The 22626-nt window shown below is 37.1% G+C and overlaps 1 protein-coding gene across 2 annotated transcripts in view; it reads right to left on the bottom strand.

The window, feature by feature from the left end:
* Positions 1–22626, bottom strand: part of TMTC2 (transmembrane and tetratricopeptide repeat containing 2) — a 421611-nt gene that overhangs the window by 207324 nt on the left and 191661 nt on the right. For both annotated transcript variants that reach the window (XR_824533.1, XM_010832028.1), the window contains exon 3: positions 4165–4993. Coding sequence is in view for 1 of the 2 variants with exons in the window: in XM_010832028.1 (XP_010830330.1) it covers positions 4165–4993 (829 nt within the window). In the remaining variant the exon portion in view is untranslated. The remainder of the gene's footprint in view (positions 1–4164; positions 4994–22626) is intronic.

The following is a 22626-nucleotide window of genomic DNA, read 5'->3' as shown; positions in this document are numbered from 1 at the left end:
CCTTTCATGTATAATGCTTCATGAGGCTTAAAATCATATTCTGTTGAAGTAATAGTAGACTGAAGTACTCCAAAATTTGCAAAGGCTTTCAAAGGAGGAAAAAAAAAAAAAACAAAACACACACACACACAAAACTCCTTGTCTTCTTGTGTCATGCATTATACTGTACAGTGAACAACACATTCAAACAATAAACACAGAAATAAGGAAAATATAGTCTGTCAAATGGTCCTAAATGTCATGGGAAAAACAAAGTATGGAAAGAGGACAGGGAACACTGGACAAAGCAGAAGCAGAAGGGTAGCTGCGATTTTACAAAGAGCAGACAATTTGACAGTAAGCACCTTAATGATAATGCAACGTCGCACCAAAGACCTAAAGGATTTGAGGGAGACTATCTTAAAAAACACATTCCAAGAAAAAGCAGTAACAAGTGCCAAAGGTCTGAGGCCAGGGTTTCCCTGGCATAAAGAAGGCACAACATATGGGCCAGTAGGGCTGGAGTGAAGCAAGCAAAGGCAAGGCTGGGAGCCTGCAGTGTCCGGTCTCTGCCTGTGTGCTTTTGAGTTTGAGAGAAATGAGTCCCAGTGGAGCACTGGGAGCAGTGAACACCACAGACCAGTTTATGTTTCAAAAGAATCATTAGGGCTGCTGATGAAAGGTTGATGCTAAGGATGGAAAAATGGAAGCAGGGGTTCAACTCAGACGAATAAAAAGCTTGGAACTCCTCACTCCCATTCTTACAAGAATGTGCTAAACAAATGGCAAACTCAAGGAAGATCCAGTTGCAAAGAGATGAGACTACCTGGAGGAGAAACGGACAGGAATAAGTAACTGGCAATAACCTGCTGAAGGCTGGTTAACCTTCAGTAACCTGCTGAAGGCTGAATGTGGTGGGGCTTAAGTGAGAGTAAGAAACTTCTGGAGCCCCTAATCTTAGAGGCATCTAGCATCTAACTCTTTTGTGGGTTTTAGTTCAGGGCCCAGGAACTCCCAGGTTCTTGCATTGAAAAGCCAAGAAACAGGCCTTCCTGGCTCTGCAGAGGAGGAGAAAAAGAACTTTTATGAAATGATCCTCCTTCATAACAAAGGTCGCCCCTCCAGGGAAGCAGCTTTACCACAGCTGTTTCCCAGGGCTGTGGGGGACAGGCACTCCTCTCCCTCCCATCCCCTCTGGCTTTCCTGTCCCAACAAGAAGGAGAGAGAAGGAAAGTTAAGAAACTCTCATAAAGGTGACAGCCCGGAGACACTAAGATTTAATCACCAAAAAAAGAGGACACATTCCTTCTCCTACATTTAACCAACACACCAGCAGGGCTCCAGTATAAAAATGGTTAATTTACAGGAGAAAGAGATGCAAAATACAGACTCCAAGTTTGGGCTAAAGCCCAAAGACTATAGAAGAGAAAAGGAAACCAGGGAAATACAATGCCTCCATCTACAGCAAACATTCAACGCAAGCCCAACTCAGGGTCAGATTAACGTTAAAACTCACACTAAGCCTTTTTTACCTAAATTCCTATTATTAATACCTGATAACATCACGTCTGACTCTCACAAAAGCATGGTAAAAGGCAAGGAAATGGAAGCAGGGAGATTTCGCTATAGCCTTTTAGTCTGATAAAAGATGGTGGTGACTTGGGGCATGATGGTAGCAGTGGAAATGGTAATACATGGTCAAGTTCTGGATGTGTTTTTGAAGACAGAACAGAGGGGATTTGCTGATGAAATGGATGTAGGGTAGGAAATAAAAAGAGCAGATATAGATGACTCATAACGTTGGGCAAAGCTTTTGAGAAAATGCAGTTGCTATCAACTGAGATGGTAAAGCACTTGGCTGGAGTACAGGTTGGCAAAGGGGTTGTTCAGGAATTCAGTTTTTGATGTCTCAGAGGATTTATACTACTGGTCAGCTGTATACTCATTTAACTAATAATATTTGGAGTACTTAAATACGATCACACTTCTTAAGTAGTAGGAGACACGAAAATATATCAGACGTGCTTAATAACTGTTTTACTGAGTGAACAGATGGATGAAGAAATGACCAATCATTTTAACCATGCCACCAAAATAATTTCAACAAAGTCAGAATCATAACTGTCAACAGTATAGTAGCTAATGCTGGAAAATATTGGGGAATTTTTTCACCTACCCTGGGACAGAGACTGCTACTTATAGCAGCATCTCAGGATCAGCCCCACCCTTCCTCAAGAGCAACACAGCGTGGCAGGGCACTCGGATTCCCAGGATAAAGATGATCTCTCCCAGCCTTCCTTGTAGTGAGGTGTGGCCCAGAGTCTGGGAGCGAGCATGGGATGGCAATCTCTGTGATATGCTCTTAAAGAGAATGGGAACACCCAACATTTGTCCCTTCTGTCCCCCTTCCTGTTAGCTGAAGTGCTGAAGTGACACTGAGCCATTTTGGACCACTTGGACAGGGTGACCCCACCGAGATGGCAAGGGAACAAAAGCAAAGGCGTGCGGATCCAGAAGACCCACGGCGCCATCTTATCAGCTCTGGACTACACAGGCTTAGACTGCTATGAAACAATAACGATTCTATCTTCTTTGAGCCACTGCCATCTTGCCTCTTTGTTACAGTAGCTTAACCTGAAACTTAACCGATACATTTAATAAATCCTTCAAACAACCCTGTGATGAAATATGCCGGGGTTTTCTTTTAATTCCTTACAGTGTGTATCTCTTTTAAACAGCAGGAAAATAAACTGGCAACCTAGCCATGTTCTATATATTCTCATGTACCAGTGAAGAAAAACTAGCCGAAAAGCATTCTATAAAGAACAGATTGCAAAAATTTTTACAGCAAGATTCAGGTGCAGACATTCAATAAATTGTTCAGTGCTCACTATGTTAAAAGCCACAAGGTAAAGAGTTTTCCATGAGAACTGAAGAATTCTATGCTATGTATCAGCTCAATTTTAATGTTTCTGCTCCTATTAAAGTCTCTGCAATCTATTAACCATTTTAAGTTAGTTAAAGACAATTAGTCCCCTGTCTTAAAGAAATGAGTAGTTGTTCAAGAACTCTAAATTGGTAATCAGATAGGAATGCCAGAGTTGTTTGTGGGACATCTAGATACTTGGATAAATATCCTGATATGTATCAGCAGGCCATTCCATTCATTAGGAACAGTCTCACACATTCAGTATTTGAATACTGGTACAGAAATGTGCTGGAAAAAGTAGAAAAAGCCTAGTTCAAACATTATGCAAGCTGCCGTAATTTAAAGGATAAACACACAAAAAAATAGCTTATGAAGAACAAGACGCTGGCACTATTTACTATGATATATTTTTGTACTTAAAATGTACACTTATTCTCATTCAACTGCTCTCTAGCTTCTGTCATCATTTCCTTGCCTAAACCAGAGAAATCACTGAATTAACAGCTTTTGACTATTCACTTACACTTTAAAGGCTACTTTCTACTCTAGCAATAGATTTTGAGATTTGCTAAATAATTTTCTAAATCAAAAGCAATCATGAAAAATATGCTCAGCCTTCTCATTGTACAGTAAAAAGTGTATTTCCTTAAGTGACTTAAGGACTTACTTCCAAATGAGAATGTGCAAACCGCTTGGCAACATCCAGATAATTTAGCCTCTGCAAAACTAAGGATGACTCAACGCTTACACACGCACACACTGACACCTACAGACACGATGCCAAGATTCAGAGGTAGCCTTATCTCCAATCTTTCAAAAATGTCAGTGTAAGCCTTGTGGTATTTCCTCAGGTGATGCTTGGAAAACAGAAGGGCTAAACTGTATTTAAGTGAGATAACCTGACTTATTACATGATGAAAAGAGATGATGTCCATATCATTATTTTAAAATGTGGAAATCAAGCATTTTTCTAAATTCTGACGACAGTCAATATTTTTACACAATAGGAGCTCTAACTCCTCTGGACAAGTATAGTCAGGAACTTAGGAAAACATTTCCCTATTCCAAATATGGGACAACAGTAGTCTCCAAAATGGTCACATTAATCATCTCTCAAAGAAAAAAAAAAAAGAAAATGTTCAAGTAAGTATTACAAGAACCTCTTCTTTCTTAACACTGTTAAAAAGCAAGAAGGAAAGATATAAAAAGGCAGAAAGAGTAAACCATCCAGGTAAAAGCATAAAATAAAATATTACCTTTAGCTGGGTTTACTTTTATCCCTGACCTATACAGCATTTCCTCATTCTGCCAGTCTCCGTTCCTGATTGCCGTCTTGAGTCCATAGAAAACAATTAATGCAGCTGTAGCATAAAAAATCAAGCTCTTGAGAAACCTCTTTTGGACTTTGACATAAAGGGCTCTGGCACCCACTGTAATGAGGAGGCAAAAGCCCATACTAGGAATATACAATACTCGCTCTGCAATTACAAAGCCGACATAGAAAAACAGGTTCGTGGCAGGAACAAAGGGTATTATTAATAAAGATAAAGACAGAACAACTATGTTCTCCGTAGAAGGAAGCTGTGTTCTCTGCGATGCATTGTTTCTAATGCCATTTTCTACTTTGGATGCAAAGCTGGGTTTAATCTCTGAGTTCCCGTACTCCACCTCTGAATGGCAGCTATGTCCATTTGCATTCTGCTTGCCATTTGTTACAAATTTCCCGTTGCATTCTCTTTCTATGCTTGGGCTCTTCAAACCAAAGTAGGCAAGGAGGAGGAGTCCAGTATAGAAGGCCACAGTGTGTAAGTTTCTCCAATCAGAAATTGTTTTGAGCAGAGGCACGGCGTCCATTGACCAATCAAAACTGAGGGTATCTGGGCATAGCAACAGCCAAAGGTTCTTGGTTGGCAAGTAGAAGAAGGTGAGCGTGCGTGCCAGGAGGCTGTCCGAATCAGCAGCTGGGTTGTCAGAGTTGGAAAAGCTTGGTGGTTTGTTTCCCATCCAGTATAAACGGGCACCCAAAAGGGAAGTTCCCCAGAAAGTTAACAAACTAATGCTGAGAAAAAGAGACAAGTTCTTCCTCTGAAACCAAAAGAGAGGGGGAAAAAATTAAGATCATCATCAATACGGCACAGGAACAGATCATTTAAAAATGAAAAGTATCTTTAATTGGACAACTAAAAACAGAGTATTAGGTTTCAAATACATGACTTTGTTTCTATCTCCTTTAAACATGCTTATGGCTCCTGTAAGCTTTAAAAAATTGACTATGGAATCCAATTCTGTATACAATTTTTCATGAGTATCTTTTCCTCTTGTTTCTCGCTAAATACTAGTAACCAGAGCCTCAATTTCTTGACCTCTATAAAATGGGTTGAAAATATTTCCCTCCCCAAACTGGTATTAGGTCAAAATGAGACCACAATATACTCAGCACTGTATATGGAATATAGTAGACATCTAATAAATGTCTTCCTTCATTTTATAGTTTAGATTCTGGGGAAAACAAAGAGCAGGCATGCCAAAAAACATGAAGTTGACAGGATTCTGCATGGCTCAAAGGAAAAAGAATTTAGCTACAGGTATACCCTGATTTTCAAATGTTCACTTAATGCCACTTTGCTTTTACAAAAGACCTAAATTAGTACCTATTCTCATTAGCAACAACAACACAAATGCAAAGAGGATTTTCACTTTTAAAAAAAAAAAGGTGAAAAGTGAAAACAGGTTCTGCATTTGTTTTTGCAGGGAGCCATCTAGAGAGGCAGCACATACCCCAAACAGAGTGGAATCACCAAGCGTTTTCCCCAGGAACTACACTCAGCATCAAGCTGCCACGGCTTTAAACTGTTTCAGGGACCATCTGCACTTCATCTCCATTTATTTTCTACATCTGCTACCAAGATGTTTCCTAAGGTAATACAGCACAGAGTTGGACACGACTGAAGCAACTTAGCAGCAGCAGCAGCAGCATTTCAACTTACAAAACTTTTCACAGGAACAAATACCTTCATATAACAAGGGGAACTGTGGTATGTCTATGCCAGTCCCTGTTTAACTATCTTGATCTCTTCGCAGAATTTATAAACTGGGCTCTCAGTGACATCAGTGATAATAAACATCTAATAAGACTCCTCATGAATCCTAAATTTCCATGTCAATGGTAACTTTTTAAAAGTAAAATGGCTTTAATAAAAAGACAGAACTGAGGGAGGGAGGCCAAAGGGCATCACTGTTAATAAGAAATTTCTGGCAAACTCTTTCAACCAAAATAAGAATTTAGTGACCTCAATTTAAGTTCTGAAGAGGCAGTGGAAAGGGAGAAGAGCCGACACCATTTCCCAACTTTAATGATTCACTGCTAATGTGATCTCTCACTGAGATCAAACAGAATGAGCACACACACTCTGGCACTATATAAAACTGTCTTCCTCAAAGACATTCAGAAAGGTGCCTGGAACCATACAAAGATATGCCAAATATTTTGCTTAAAAAACCTATAAAAGGTAACAAAAGCAAAAATAAACAAGTGGGACCACATCAAATTAAAAAGCTTCTGTACAGCAAAGGAAACCATCAAACAAAATAAAAAGTCAAACCACTAAAAATTTGAGATAATATTCGCAAGTCATGTATATGGTAAGGGGTTAATATACAAAATATATAAAGAACTCACATAACTTAAGAGAAAAAAACAACAATCTTTTAAAAATGGACAGAAGATCTGAATAGACATCTTTCCAGGGAAGATATACAGATGACCAAAAGGTATAGGAGAAGGTGCTCAATGTCACTTATCCTCAGGGAAATGCAAATCAAAATCACAGTGAGGTATCACTTCACAACTGTAAGAATGACTTATCAACAAGACAAGAAATAGCAAGTACTGGTGAGAAAGTGAAGAAAAAGGAACACTTCTGCACTTCTGATGGGAATCCCAAGTGGCGTAGCCACTACAGGAAACAGTGCAGAGGCCTCTCAAAACATTAAAAATAGAACTACCATACGATGCAGTAATTCCACTTCTGGACATCTGTCCAAAGAAAATGAAATCTCTACCTAGAAAAGATGCCTACACACCCATAATCACTATTTACTGCAACATTATTTACAACAGCCAAGACAGAGAAACAACTTAAGTGTCCATCAACGAGTGAATGGATAAAGCAAATGTGCTATATATGTACAACGGAGTATTACTCAACCATTAAACTATAAGTTCGGTCAACAGCAACAAGAGACCCTGCAGGCATTATGCTAAGTGAAATTAGTCAGACAGAGAAGAACAGACACGGTATGACCTCACTAGTAGGTGGAATATCAAAAAAAAAAACAAAACTGAACTTGTAGATAAAAACAGATTGGGAATGCCAGATGCAGGGGTTGGGAGGACAGCCAAAATGGGTGAAGGGGTAAAGATAGTCAAAAGTTAAAAAAAAAAAAAAAATGTCCAGCTACGAGATAAATAAGTTCTGGAGATGTAATATATAGCATTGGGATGGTAGTTAAAAACACTGTATTGAATATTTGAAAGTTGCTAAGAGAATACATCTTAAATGTTGTTATTACAAGAAAAAAACAGAAATTTGTGTGTTTGTGCTGATGGATGTTAGCTAAATTTACTGTGGTATTCATTTTGCAATATATACACATATCAGATCATCATGTAGTATACTTAAAACTAATTCAATGTTAAATGTCAATTACATTCCTCCCCAAAAAAGAAAAAAATCCTAGTCCACAAAGCAATGTATTTTGAGCATGTACAAGTTCTATGAAAATAGTGTCTTATCATATGATGCAACCATCACTGAACTCTCCTCCTCTGACTGTCTCTCATTCACCCCAGCTCTACTTGCTAGAAGCCACAGAACCCATCTGGGACATCTGCTCCATCTCTACTCTGAACCTATGTCAGCAAGGATCATGATATTACCAATTGTTATTAAATACTAATGACATCATCCTAACTTTTCTTCATCTTCATAGTCATTTACCCAACTGCCTACTGGGCACAGTCAGAAATACGTTAGGTACCTCAAACTCAAACTCCCCAAAATAGAAATTTTTCATTAATGTCAGATCATTCCCTGGTGGCTCAGTCGGTAAAGAATCTGTCTACAATGCAGAAGACTCAGGTTCAATCCCTGGGTGGGGAAGATCCCATGGAGAAAAAAATGGCAACCCACTCCATTATTCTTGTCTGGGAAATCCCATGGGTAGAGGAGTCTGGTGGACTACAGTCTGCTGCTGCTACTGCTAAGTCGCTTCAGTCGCGTCTGACTCTGTGTGACCCCATAGACGGCAGCCCACCAGGCCCCACCGTCCCTGGGATTCTCCAGGCAAGAACACTGGAGTGGGTTGCCATTTCCTCCTCCGATGCATGAAAGTGAAAAGTGAAAGTGAAGTCGCTCAGTCGTGTCCAACTCTTAGCGACCCCATGGACTGCAGCCTACCAGGCTCCTCCATCCATGGGATTTTCTAGGCAAGAGTACTGGAGTGGGGTGCCATTGCCTTCTCCAGTCTACGGTGTTGCAAAGAGTCAGACATGACTGAGTGACTAACATACACACACATTAATGCTAAATTCACAGAATTAACTGCCTAAAATTAACTGTTTAACAAGTTTTAAAACATTTGTGGCAGATTCCTGCTCAAAATTAATTCATGTAATGCTAAATAGAATTTTTAATGATGGAGGAGAAATGTGTTCATTAGCCACCAATCTTTCCATTTCAGGTCTGTCCTAGCAAAAGCCAATGTTTGAAGACACACTTTTATCTAAGGATAACTTCTACAAACCATTCCTTTGCTCCTCTAAAATTCCATCCAGTAAAAGTTCTAAAATTTCTTATTTTAAGGGAGAAAACTCACGAAACCATAAAAGTTGTAATAATTTGTTAGATCAATCACGTAATTGAATATTCTTAGATTACACAAAGGAGAAACATATTATTTGGCAAAGACAAATGAGGCAAGGTACCAATTTATCATAAAGAAGACAGATCTGGGAAAACAATTAAACTTTGAATTTGTACCAAAAGTCCATTTTGTAACTGAGTATTAACCAAGTCCTCTGAGTATAACTAGGGCCATTCTACTACAGTATCTTCTGGTGGGGGTAAGCAGAGAAGATGAAGGGGAGGAGGAAGGCATTACAAAAACAGCTACAGTCAGGCAAGAAAAGTAAGGGAGTAAGAGAATTACATGGGGAGAGAAATGTAAGTAACCAGGTTTCTTTGCTGGTTATGAAACTCCAGAATAAGTTGGTCTTCAGTTCAGTTCAGTCCTCAGTCATGTCCTACTCTTTTCGAGCCCATGGACCTCAGCATGCCATGCTTCCCTGTCCATCACCAACTCCCGGAGCTTGCTCAAACTTGTGTCCATTGAGTCAGCGATGCCTCTAACCATCTCATCCTTCATCGTCCCCTTCTCCTCCTGTCTTTAATATTTCCCAGCATCAGGGTCTTTTCAAATGAGTCAGACCTTCGTATCACATGACCAAAGTAATGGAGCTTCAACTTCAGCATGAATTAGTCTTAATGATTACATAATTATGATTATATAATCATAAGTTAGCTTTAATGATTATATAACTTTGATTCTTATAGAAATGCCATAAGGCAAAACTATCTTTTTTAATTTTTTAAAAAAGTATCATTATGCTAAATTTTAATAAAGTATTATAAACATTACAAACTAAGATATGATTAAATGATTCTAGTCTTAATTATGATGGAAGAAAATATCAATACACTCAACTACAAAATAAAGATGTGAGTAATGAAGACAATTCAATGATAAATATTATATAAGAAGGCTGCATGCATGCTCAGTCTCATCCAACTCTTTGCGACCCCATGTACTGTAGCCCGCCAAGCTTCTCTGTCCATGGGATTATCCCTGCAAGAATACTGGAGAGGGTTGCCATTTTCTTCTCCATGGGACCTTCCCCATCCAGGGATCGAACTCGCATCTCCTGTGTCTCCTACATTGGCAAGCAGATTCTTTACCTCTGAACTACCTGGGAACCCGTAAGGTTAAGTGCTGAGAAAATGAGTGAAATGAAAAAGCCTGAAAAATAAAATGTGCATTAACATATTTTACATTTTAAAACATTTTCGTGTACAGTTTCTAATCTAAACAACTGACATAATAACCAGGATCAAGAGACCCAAAGGTTCTGAAGTGAGACATTCCATATGTTCATTCTCCCATAATGGCAAAATCTACGTGGGCTAAATAAATGACACTATGGAAGGAAAACTGAGCTAATACGTTAAAGAGAATTAAGGCTAAAATTTTAAAAGTAGAAGAATTTCTAAAGCCTTGAGGTAGGTTCATACTTTAAACAGTGGTAGCCAAAGACTGAAATTGTGACTTTCAAGTCTCTTTAATGCCTTCTCATAGAATTTTGTTTAAATTATTATCCATAAGAATGGGACTCTGATAAAAACCAAGTCTCTCTTCTAACCTCATATTCACTAATCCTGTGGAGATGGAAAGCTTGTATTTCTTGATTTTGGTCGCTAAACTCTGATTTATGGATTCAGTTAAATTAACAGTTTTGACTGAGCTACAACTAGGAGCCAAGTGACCATGTGATTAGCCTCAGCACCTCTGCACTGTTTTGTTCTCCAAGTGGAGCAGCAAAATGATTCAACACAGGTGTTCCCAAGATAAGGCATGAGAATTCTGATGAGCTGCCACCTTAGACTTGAAAGTCAAAACTGGTAAACCACCACATACAGAAGATGAGATTCTAAATTCTGGGAAATTTAAACATGATCTGGATATAACCAATGATTGAGAGCACTGTAAAATGATTGCAATTTAACAAAAAAAGTCTAATCAGTTCATTCAAGACAAAGGCTTCTTTACGTGGCAGACACTCTTCTGTTAGTGCTGGATATACACCTGTAAGAAGAAATGAGAGCCCATGTATTCTTGGAGCTTCACATATTCTACTTTGTCTAGAAAAATACTTTGGAAGGAGAAGGATCACAGTGACTTCAATGATAGTTTTCAAACCTAAAGGATGATCAATATCAACTGTGAGCTTTTAAAATACTGATGCTCTAGTATAAATCTCCACAGGAGATTATAACATAGGCAAGGTTGAGAATCATCGAATATTTGCTCAAGTCTAATACTTACTATTACCACTGAAAATACTGTTGGATTCTAGCTTTCATTTCACAAAGTCTAAGGCATATTTTCCTCACACGCTAAATGAAGGAACCATAATGAAATGTAAATAATGCTTCCTTTCAGGCTCTGGGACAAATTGAATTCCTAGTGTAACAAATGAGTGCCATGAAGGTCAGGCTACAAAGAAATTGAGATCTTTGGAATAAGTAGAATTCAGGGTTGAAATATTCAAGTCTTGTTGCAGCATACAGAAGACAAAGGGTTTGTTCTTAGAAAAAAAAAAAAAAAGAGTCTTCTAAACATGTACCACAAAAAAGCAAATAATCCAATAGTAAATACAGGTGTGAAACTACAGACATGAAATTCAGAGAAAAGAGAACAGTAAATATGTGAAAAGATGCTCAATCTCAATAATTAGTGAAAGCTGAAGTGGAAAGAACATACTTCAAATAAACTTAAGCAAAAAAAAAAAAGAAAAAAAGACCTGGATATTAAAGTCCCTGAAATTGTGCTGAAGTGAGAACTACCACACACTGGGGAAAAAAAACATAAATTGTGCAAACTGGGTGGGAAATTTGACGTGTTTAGGGAAATTAATAATTTGTATCCCCTATCATTTGGTCATCTGAATTTAGTTACATACTCTTTAATAAAACCTCTTAGATCTGAATACAATGTCATCTAATGAAGCATTGTTAATAAAAGCAAAAATAAGGAAAGAACTAAAAACTTCATTATATCAATATGAAAATAAATTATGGTAATGATCATATGATCTAATATATAATGTAATTAAAAGAAAAAGCATTTATATAATCTCTATATATAGTATACAGCTACATATATTTATATAAATATATATCAACATGAAAAATACTGTATAGCAATAAGGCAAACAAATCATTTTATACTAACATAGCTAGTGAAAAACCATTGTGTAAAATATGCATATTATAAAATCATATTAGCCATTCAGGAAATAATACTGTTTTTTCACAAATGCATACATATGTTTATAAAGGTTTTTTGTTGGTTTATTTTTTCCAAGTCTAGAAACAATTAAACCAAACATAAAATGATGAAATATCTGGGACAGGATATGGCAGGGAGATGGACTGATGGGTAAGAAAAAAAGGTAGCTTCAAATTTCTGAGTAGTTGCTATTTATTCATAGCCCCTCAAAATTTATTACAGAAAACAAAAGGTCCAAAGATCTGTTATGCCTAAACTTATATTTCTTGAGTTTAAAAGAGAATTTTTCTGCTTTGAAATATACAAATAATGTTAACAAATCTAAATTCGGGTTACAGGCACTTACGTATGTGATGTGTTAGTACTATAATTTTCTATATTTAATAATTACGGTAGCTATTTTAATTTCCTTAATTAAAAGATCTTTTCCATGTCCCTATTTAATCTATCTATAATTATTTTGTAATCTTTACCCTAATTTTCCTAGAAAATCTAATAATTTCACAATACACCCTAACTGGCATACAAAATTATGATAATGTTATGCTACTCTTTTATATCTGGGGTAAAATAACTGACACATCTTTGAATTCCCAGAAGTTAATATACACTCTGACATTTGTAGGTATTCAAATAAATTATTCTTAAACTAACTCTGACCCTCAAACCAAAAGTCTATTTAAACCTATCATCTCACACATTTTGAATCTTGTTATGCTAAATCCTCATTCCTAATCCCTTATGAAGGGCTATAAATTAAACAATATTGCACAACTCCAAGGCTATTTAAAAACAGCTTGGTTATCATCATATACAGAAAGTTGGCCTTGTCACCTTTATATCATAACATTTTTTGCCTGTCTCAATCTCTCTCCATGAAGAGTACACAAAAAAGCAATGACATATGTTCTGGAGGAACACTGTTCTGACTACAGTTTCATTCCAAAAGTAGAATTAAGAATGGGAAAATGACTAGATGCCTAAGAAAATTATCAGCAAACATATTTTATGTCAATTATTGAATGGACAGGGTTCCTTCATGGTTTAATTCACTATCTATTAACAGAATGATATAAATCTGCTTCATGAAAGCCTAATTTCTCTACAAATTCAAATATGTTCTTTTTTTTAAATTCTCCTTTAACATAAAAACAGAAACCAGATCTAATCTCCATTTCATTGTAAAGAATTATGTGTTTCTAATCACAAAATTTTAGAGATTTTTCTGGAACTGTCAAATAGGAAATCACAGAATGGAAATCAGGTAGGAATATAAAATTCATAGCTGACAATTTTATCTCTCATCTTTGGATACTAATGGAATAAAAGGATGTAGCTAGAGCTTAACCAAATAATGAGAAATTTATCATAAAATATCAAAGTCTTTTCCACACATCACCTGAAATATGAAGGCAAAGCTGATGAGAAGACCCTGCCACATAAATGAATGGTGATGTCTTTATAGAAGCCATACAGTGATTTTTTTCCCCCTCTATGGGAGTCTTTGACTAATGAAATAATATAAGAGAAAAGCAAAAATCAATTACAACAGCTCCCCTCTATGTTGTTCAAGGAAAACTACCATTCATGATGGCAGTTCCAATACTGCCTTCTGCTCTCACATTTTGTGAGACAAAAAGGAAACTGAAAAGAATTGTTTCAGACTCAATGAAAGAAAAATGTAAACATTCCGCCTTAGAGTATTAAAACCATCATGAGACTCACTTTTTGGCAAACTAATGAAAATAAATTACTTAAGCACAAGGCTCATTTAATTCCAAATTAAGCCCTTGGCAATGATAGTAGCATGGTAATAATAAAGTAGATAAAAATCAGTATCTGAAAGTTATAAGAATAACTGAGAGAAAAGACTATACAGACATAACAAAAGTTGAGCATCCTCTATTTTGAATCCACCATTCATCACTGAAGTCATAAGCTTTTGTTATATCAACAATACAGGATTTCTTCTCACTGTTCTCCTTTCTGAAATAGTTCTCACTGGAGATTCACCCCAAAACACTAATATAAAAACAGATTTTTCTGAATACATGACAAGAAGGAATGTTTGGCTAAAAGTATAATTGGAATTTTTTTTCTAGAACATATTCTGAGATTAATCAGTTTTGCCATAATCAAGTTGTCAGGGTAGTTCTGTTTCCCTTCAAACAAAGAATTGTTTTCCTTATTAATAATTACCCTATATACAACATCAGAAACCTTTTTCTATACCAACTTACAAGATAAAACAATTTTAATATTTGATATTTCAAAATTATAAAGAGGTTCAATGGGTAGGTTCATCCAGTCTTTGTGAGGAAAGAATTTAAAAACTGAGAGCATTAAAAACATGTTAGTACATTAAAAAAAAAAAAAAAACATATGTTAGCAAAATACTTAACACTTTATATTATAAGGAATTTTTTCATTTATTCAAGCTGACTCTATAATATACCATAATACTTTCTGTTAAGCTTGGCCATGTATTAAAGTATTCCTTATATCCAGGCAAATATTGAGAAGCTTCATAAAATCAGATAAAGATTAAAATTCACTGATGAAAATGTACAGACTTTTTAGACAAGATTATAACTTATCAAACAAGATTTTCATGAAGGGAAGAGTATGGCCATATAAAAATCCAAAGAGTTTCAAAGCATATTCATGTATGTGATACACTGAATAACACATGATATTTATCCAAAGTTTAAAACCAAATATATTTGGATTAATTTGGTAATAAAAAGCAACCAAAACCAACAGGATTTTTTAAATTTCAATCACAACTATTAGCTTATTTGAAATTTTCTTTTCATGTGATATGTCTTCATGTGATACTAGCTAACATTGGAGAAAATGGAGATTAAAAATTATTTTTAAATGTGATGTAAAGAGAAAAAAATCTAAGATGACCATCTATTGTTCTTTCATTTAAGTATAGTTGAAAACTCCTTAATTTTACTTAAAATTTTGTTTTAGTTATTCCTTAAAAGGTGTTAGCTAGTGTTCACATCTTGATTTCAAATACCATTTTCCAATAAGCAGAACCAAAGTTATTTGGAGAAATGTACTGATTTTAGGCCTGGGCCAGGAAATATAGAAGAAGGTGAGCCTGGAGAATCTTCTAGTGCTAGAAACTAAGAAAGTGCTCAACAAACACACACACACACACACACCAGGATGCAGAAAAGGGTCAAAGGCACACAGGAGCATGCTTAAAGAGCTCCCCTGGCCAAAGCCAGACAATTTGAGCAATAAAAGAAGAAAAGTAGTATTAGGTTATAATCTAAAGTATAAAATATCCATGAGTCTATACTGACAAATGATATAATAAAATGATATGAGAAAATGGGAACGAGGGAATATAACTGTACAAGAGAAACTTGAAAAACACTTTTAAGTCACTTCAGTCGTGTCCCACTCTGTGCGACCCCAGAGACGGCAGCCCACCAGCCTCCCCCGTCCCTGGGATTCTCCAGGCAAGAACACTGGAGTGGGTTGCCATTTCCTTCTCCAATGCATGAAAGTGAAAAGTGAAAGTGAAGTCGCTCAGTCTTGTCCGACTCTTAGCGACCCCATGGACTGCAGCCTACCAGGCTCCTCCATCCATGGGATTTTCCAGGCAAGAGGACTGGAGTGGGGTGCCATACACTATCTCAGCCAAATGATCAAGGTCAACCTGAACAGTAATAAATCACGTTGATAGAATGTACCCTTCATTTCTGATATTCTGTGATCAAAATGTCACTTTATCTGTGTGCTTCCTTTCAAAACCAAAAAATCCAGTCTAATCATGTGAACAACATCAAGCCAATTCCAATGGAGAACATTTTACCAACTACCTGACTAGGAATCCTCAAATTGTCGTTTATCAAAAGTAAAGTTTTGCAAAACTGTCAAAACCAAGAGGAGCTGACAAAGACATGACAAATAAATGTAATGAGCTTTCCTAAATGGCATCCTGAAACAGAAAAAAAAGGGCATAAAGAAAAAATGAAGGAAATCTGAATACACTATGAACTTTATAGCATGTATCAGCATTGGTTAATTAATTGTAACACATATACTACACTAGGGTAAGCTGTCAATAACAGGCAAAACTATATTTGACTATATGAGAACTCTGTTGTACTCAATTTTTCCGTAAACATAAAACTGTCCTAAAAAATAAAGACTATTCTAAAGAATGGTTGTTACTAGAGTAAGAGTTGCTAGAAACCAAATGAAATTAAATAGATGGCCTCTGATGGGTCAATATCTAGGAGCCAAGAAATATTAACTGAAAAATTAACATCAACATAAATGTCTGTTAACATTTTACATGTCTTCAAAATTAAAAGGACAGTATAAAAGAATAAAGTAAATGACCACTGAATTCAGGTTAAATATTCACAGCTGATTATATGGACTGTATGAGAGATGATATACTGATTTCAAATCCTGTTTTGTGTTTTGTCTGGCATTCCACAGCTTTTGTTTTACTAGAAACCTCCAAAAGAGAAGCAAATACCCTGGGAAGGATGCTTCTAAACCCATGGCTAGGGTGTGTTGGTTGGCATGGTGACCCATTCTTCCTCATTAAGCTAACATGGGTAAATTAAGCAGTTAGCAATTCCTTGTGCGCCCACGGCGAGCTACTTCCAGAGCTAACTATTAGAGACTGAAGTACCCGAAGACTTCAATTACTGAAAGTGCACGGGTGTGCCACAGCCCCTAAACCATTACACTAAAAGCTACCCCCTTAATGCCAGCCTTCAGAGTAATCTTGTTTAGCTTAAAATAAGAGGTTTAACGCTTCCCACCAGGCAGTGCGCTATGGTCAAATCAGGTTAGCCATGAAACAATCCAGCCTTTATGAAGAAAATATGTGAAGAAAATAGCCTCGTGACCTAAGAAACAAAAAATGCTTTAAACCAAAGAAGACACCTCTCTGACTATCGAAACACTTTGGGTTCTTACTAAAGTGCTTTCCCTATGTTTTAAGATGACACACAACAGGGGGGAGAAATCAAAAAGAAAATAAAAGTGCTCAAAATTAACAGAATTGGGAAAAGGAACTCTTTTTCTATCAATTTCTCAAGTGGACAACTGTACTGCAAATGCATTTCCTGTGCCAATGGATTAAAGGGCAACATTCTTTTAACTCTGTGTGGCTTTAGTGCCACAAACCAGCCATTATGAGATGCGTTCCAGTCTCATTAATGAGGTAAGCATGTGAGCCAGCATTTTGGAAACATAAAGAGACAAATTATAATGAGACTTCACTCAGTGGGGAGGCCAAGATACAGCAGCCTTCTCTCAAAGAGAATAGACAGCTCTTTAATGCATGTGGGAGTTTTCCTACAAAGATACAAAAGACACCAATAAGAAAATAAAGATTTTATATGTATATAAACAAAACACACACGTACCTTTATAGGTAGGTTTTCATTAATAAGCATAATTTTAATGCTTAATGTCTTGGCATGGAAATGTGTTCCCATTCTGTAATTATACTTATCTTCTGCTAGATACGAAGAGTAAATTCAATGTGTAAATGAACAAGTGCTCATTTACTTATTCTCAAGGTTAAAAATGTAGCCCTTTATCTATACAATCCTCAGGTGGACTTTGTCTATATTCACAAAATGCTCACTGATATAATATTCATTTTTTGATTGGGAAACAGAGTAATTAGAGTCTTTGAAAGAAAATTTTCACCTGGGAAAACATCCATCAATTTTTCAAATTTTCTCAATATTACAACCATTCAGAAATTCCCAGTCAACACTCTGGCACAAACATAGACATAATAATTATTAGTCATTCAGAACAGATAAAGAGAACTGGACTCTTCAATAAGAACACTTGAGTAGAACACTCTGGGCTTACTAAGCAAGAACGAGCATCATCATCTCTCCTTCCCTTACCTCTGTCTAAAGACAAACGGAATAAGCAAACACCCATGCCAGATTTTCAAGTGATCAGAGTAGGAAGCAAAGTTATGGTTACTAGACTCCATTATAGAACAAAACAACTCTACCTTCAGATCTTTTTTGGGTGGACAATTTGGTTTCTTCCATTGACTACAGAAAGAGATGTGAGGAGCAGCAAAGTAGTGATGTCAGCAGTAACCTAAGGCTAGTTGTTCAAAATACCTTAAACCAAAAATTGAGTCCAAGAATGAGTGATGTGAGCAAAAACAAAAACTACACCTTGAGTTCTCAAAATCACTGCAGATGGTGATTGTAGCCATGAAATTAAAAGACACTCCTTGGAAGGAAAGTTATGACCAACCTAGACAGCATATTAAAAAGCAGAGACATTACTTTGCCAACAAAGGTCCATCTAGTCAAGGCTATGGTTTTTCCAGTGGTCATGTATGGATGTGAGAGTTGAACTATAAAGAAAGCTGAACGCTGAACAATCGATGCTTTTGAACTGTGGTGTTGGAGAAGACTCTTGAAAGTCCCTTAGACTGCAAGGAGATCCAACCAGTCCATCCTAAAGGAGATCAGTCCTCGGTGTTCAGTGGAAGGACTGATGCTGAAGCTAAAACTCCAATACTTTGGCCACCTGATGCAAAGAGCTGACTCATTGAAAAGGATCCTGATGCTGGGAAAGATTGAGGGCAGGAGGAGAAGGGGACGACAGAGGATGAGATGGTTGGATGGCATCACCAATTCAATGGACATGGGTTTGGGTGGACTCCGGGAGTTGGTGATAGACAGGGAAGCCTGGCGTGCTGCGCTTCATGGGGTTGCAAAGAGTCAGACACAACTGAGCGACTGAACTGAAGAGTCATCTCTCATATCTATGCATGTTATTACTCTAAAAAAGAATTTCTTATGGTAATAGTAAACCTAGATGGCAATACTTATTATAAATAAAGAGGATGGCTTTTCTAAGAGCACCAATATTTGTACCATCAAATAAGCATTTTTAAATGCATGCTTTTATTAGCTGAAATTAATCATCAAAAGGGCTACCCTTGAATTATACTTACTTTATGAATAATAAACTAGTTGCATGTTTCATATTATGCAGACACAGAAATGATTGATATAGATGCCAAGTGGCCATGAGCCAGATGTTTGGGAACAGATGAAAATACAAGCAAGTTTTTTTAGTTCAAGTTCTGTTCTGATGGCCTCTTCAAGTATGTCTTCTTGCCAGAAGCAACTTGGCAAAATGCAATTTTGGGAGCCTTTTGGTAGCAGCTACCAATCTAAACAGATGAAATCTTTGTGTAAATGCTATTCATCTAATTTCTTTTTTTCCCTCTTTTAATGTGAGATTTGAAATTAAATTTTAATCATACACTGATTTTTAAAGACTATATATGTGAAATGAGGTGCTTCAGAAAGTTCATAGCCAACTTCACGAGATTTGGAGACAGAAAGGAATTTGACAACTGTGAAACCTATGTAACCACTGCAGTATTTGTCTTCTACGTGAATAAGACTTTAAGTGAAAGTGAAGTTGCTCAGTCGTGTCTGACTCTTTGCGATCCGTGGACTGTAGCCCACCAAGCTCCTCCGTCCATGGGATTCTCCAGGCAAGAATACTGGAGTGGGTTGCCATTTCCTTCTCCAGGGAACAAGACTATAATACAACCCAAAAGTTTGATCTGACTTTAAGTTAGTTTGAAAAAAAATTCTGCATTTATTAAATACCTATTTTGAGGACCATTAAAATTCTCCCCATTAATCTTCCCTTTTTAGCATGTCCAGCTTTTGTAGCTATCATTGAAGAATGATATTGCTAACCATTTCAAACTGGGTTAAAATCTAGTATTTTTTAAGATGTAGATCTTTGATTTTAGTAATATCAATGTTAATAACTCCTAGATTTAAGTAAGAATTACTGAAAAAATCTCTCATGAGTCTTCAAAACATATTTTGGATAATTCTTTCAGCCCAACACAACTCCAATTAGCACTAATCAATGCCATGCCCTAATTATTTAAAATTAAATACACTGAAGTTACATGTGCAAACATTTTGCAATTCACCCTGCATCCACTTCTCTTTTCAAGTTAACTCATAAGATAAGACAACTTGTTTTAATAGATTATTATCACTGGATTACATCCAGAAAAGCATTTGTCTTATGGGAATTCTGTCTGCTTTCATAGTTGTGGTTTAGTGGATGCTCCTGGGCTAAACTGTCAATCATTTTGATTGGCTCCTGGCCCCGAGAACCCTACTGGGAGTCAAGCAAGAAGTTTTTTCCAGGTGTGTGACTAGCACTCAGTAAGTCTAGATGTAGCAAAGGGGAAGGGAAAGGAAGTGATTGGTTAACATATCTGACTGGAATGCTCTGGCTTGTTATTCCATATTTAACATGCCCTTGTTTAAATGCACTAGTCCCTGTTCCCTCATAATGTAATGTGTTAGGCACCTTCAACACAGCAATGGACTCCAGCAATGCTTAGAAGTGTAGAAAACTCATGCAAGCATTGCCATAGGCAAGTCAAACATTAACAAAACCCAAAGATGAAAAATCATAACACTGTGCTATAAATTTTGATAGCTAGAAAATAATAAAAATTACAGGATACACTTGAGTCTTTATTTAGCCTCTGTGACTCAAATATTCCCTTTTAAGGAGTACCAGGAAATTCCATTCTTGAATAGGTTCCGTAAGAACTCTTAAATATCCCAGCACTTTTACAGTGAGGATCAAATTTCTCAAAAAATCATTTCTGTTCTACTCTAGGCCATATCTCAAATCTACCCACGTATCTTGTTCCTTCAATAATCTAAACAAATTCAGGTCAACCAAATGATATGCTAACATGACTACAAATTAAGCTCCATTCTATTTTTCTGTGAGAGACCAGATATTATGAGGAAAGAGAATTGTGTGTAATTGCCTAATGAATTCAAACACCTGTTAAGTCATTTTATCCCTCCCAGATGAGGTCCCAGCATCTAGTAAAGAGAGCAGTGCCTAGAAAACAACATTCTAGGCTGTCATTATATTTCACTGGAGTGCGGGAGTGATCATTTATTAGGAGGAGTAACACTAATTATGAAGGTTTAGTAAACATTATACAGAATGTTTTTACATATATTATCTCAAGGAATTCTTTCTAAAGCCTTGTTTGTAAACTTTGTGAATTTGTATTTTACGAAAGGGTTGGTGAAACTCAGATGAAATAGGTTGCCCAGAGCTAATGGATAGAAGGACTAAGACTCCAAGTTATGTCCTTTAAAAGCCCAGGGTGCCATATCCTAGCCCCGGCCCCCACCAAACCACACAGTTCCCATTTTGCAACCACTGCCTCCAGTCTTCACCACCAGGTTCTTTAACCTGCTCTCACCCTCTCCAACCTCTAAGTGATATCCAACATGAAAGACCATTCAATTCCACAAGAGAAGCTCAAAAAGCCACAGATGGGCAAATGCTAGAAGAGGCCTAGAGATCAGAGATATCTATCTGTAAAATCCCAGAACCCCAGAGATTTATCTCCTCATGTTTATTACTTCTGCAGTGAGGAAATGGATGTCCATTGAGCTTAAATGTGCTCACCAAGAACACAGGGCTATCTGACCAAGTTCGGGATCAGAAGTCTCATCTGTCTTTGTGTTTGTGGCATGGAATGTGATCCCTCTGCTTCACTCTTCAACAAGAATCTACAATAATTCAGGAATAGATTCCAATGTTTCTGACCTAGTATTCAAAGCTATCCAAAATCTGGCCCACCTTTACTACATAAACTTCAAAATTATCCAGCCTCATTACTCTATATATGAAGTAACTTTGCATCCATCTACCTAATGGTACCACTATCCTAAATGTTCTTTTTCACCTCCAGCTTAAATTCCACAAGACATTCCCAACTTCTCCAGGTTACATTAATCCCTGCCTTCCCAAAGCTCTCCAGTTTTATAAATTTGTACCATATATGAAAGATTGTAAAGGTCAAGTCTGAAGGTGCTAAGGGCCACAGCGACACTAAACACATATAATCTTAATGATTATCAGAAATAAGTCTCACTGCTCCCACAGAAATATAAGCTTCTAGAGGGTAGAGGTGTGTCTGTTTAACTTCACTAAAGTAAACATATCCATAGTAACTGGACCTACCCCCGACACAAGGCAGGCACTCGACATTAGATAGATGAGTAGGCACAGGAATGATTGAGCAAATGAATGTAAATGAACAAAAGAATAAGGAACCAAGACAGCAGTCTAGAAGGGAGTTGGAGGGCAAATATGAGGGTGGTTTTAGATACAGCAGAATCTTGATACAATGATCAAACTTTCCAATCAGATCTCTCTAGCCTACATACCTATAAAAGACAATATAGAGAGGGGGTCCTTTACCCTAATGGCACCCCACTCCAGTACTCTTGCCTGGAAAAGCCCATGGACAGAGGAGCCTGGTGGGCTGTAGTCCACAGGGTCACTAAGAGTCGGGCACGACTGAGCGACTTCACTTTCACTTTTCACTTTCATGCATTGGAGATCAGATCAGATCAGATCAGTCACTCAGTCGTGTCCGACTCTTTGCGACCCCATGAATCGCAGCATGCCAGGCCTCCCTGTCCATCACCAACTCCCGGAGTTCACTCAGATTCACGTCCATCGAGTCAGTGATGCCA

Source organism: Bison bison, unplaced genomic scaffold (assembly GCF_000754665.1).
Source record: "Bison bison bison isolate TAMUID 2011002044 unplaced genomic scaffold, Bison_UMD1.0 scf7180017864535, whole genome shotgun sequence".
Taxonomy (NCBI): domain Eukaryota; kingdom Metazoa; phylum Chordata; class Mammalia; order Artiodactyla; family Bovidae; genus Bison; species Bison bison.
Note: the sequence above shows the minus strand (reverse complement) of the source record. Positions and strands in the feature narration are given on the sequence as shown.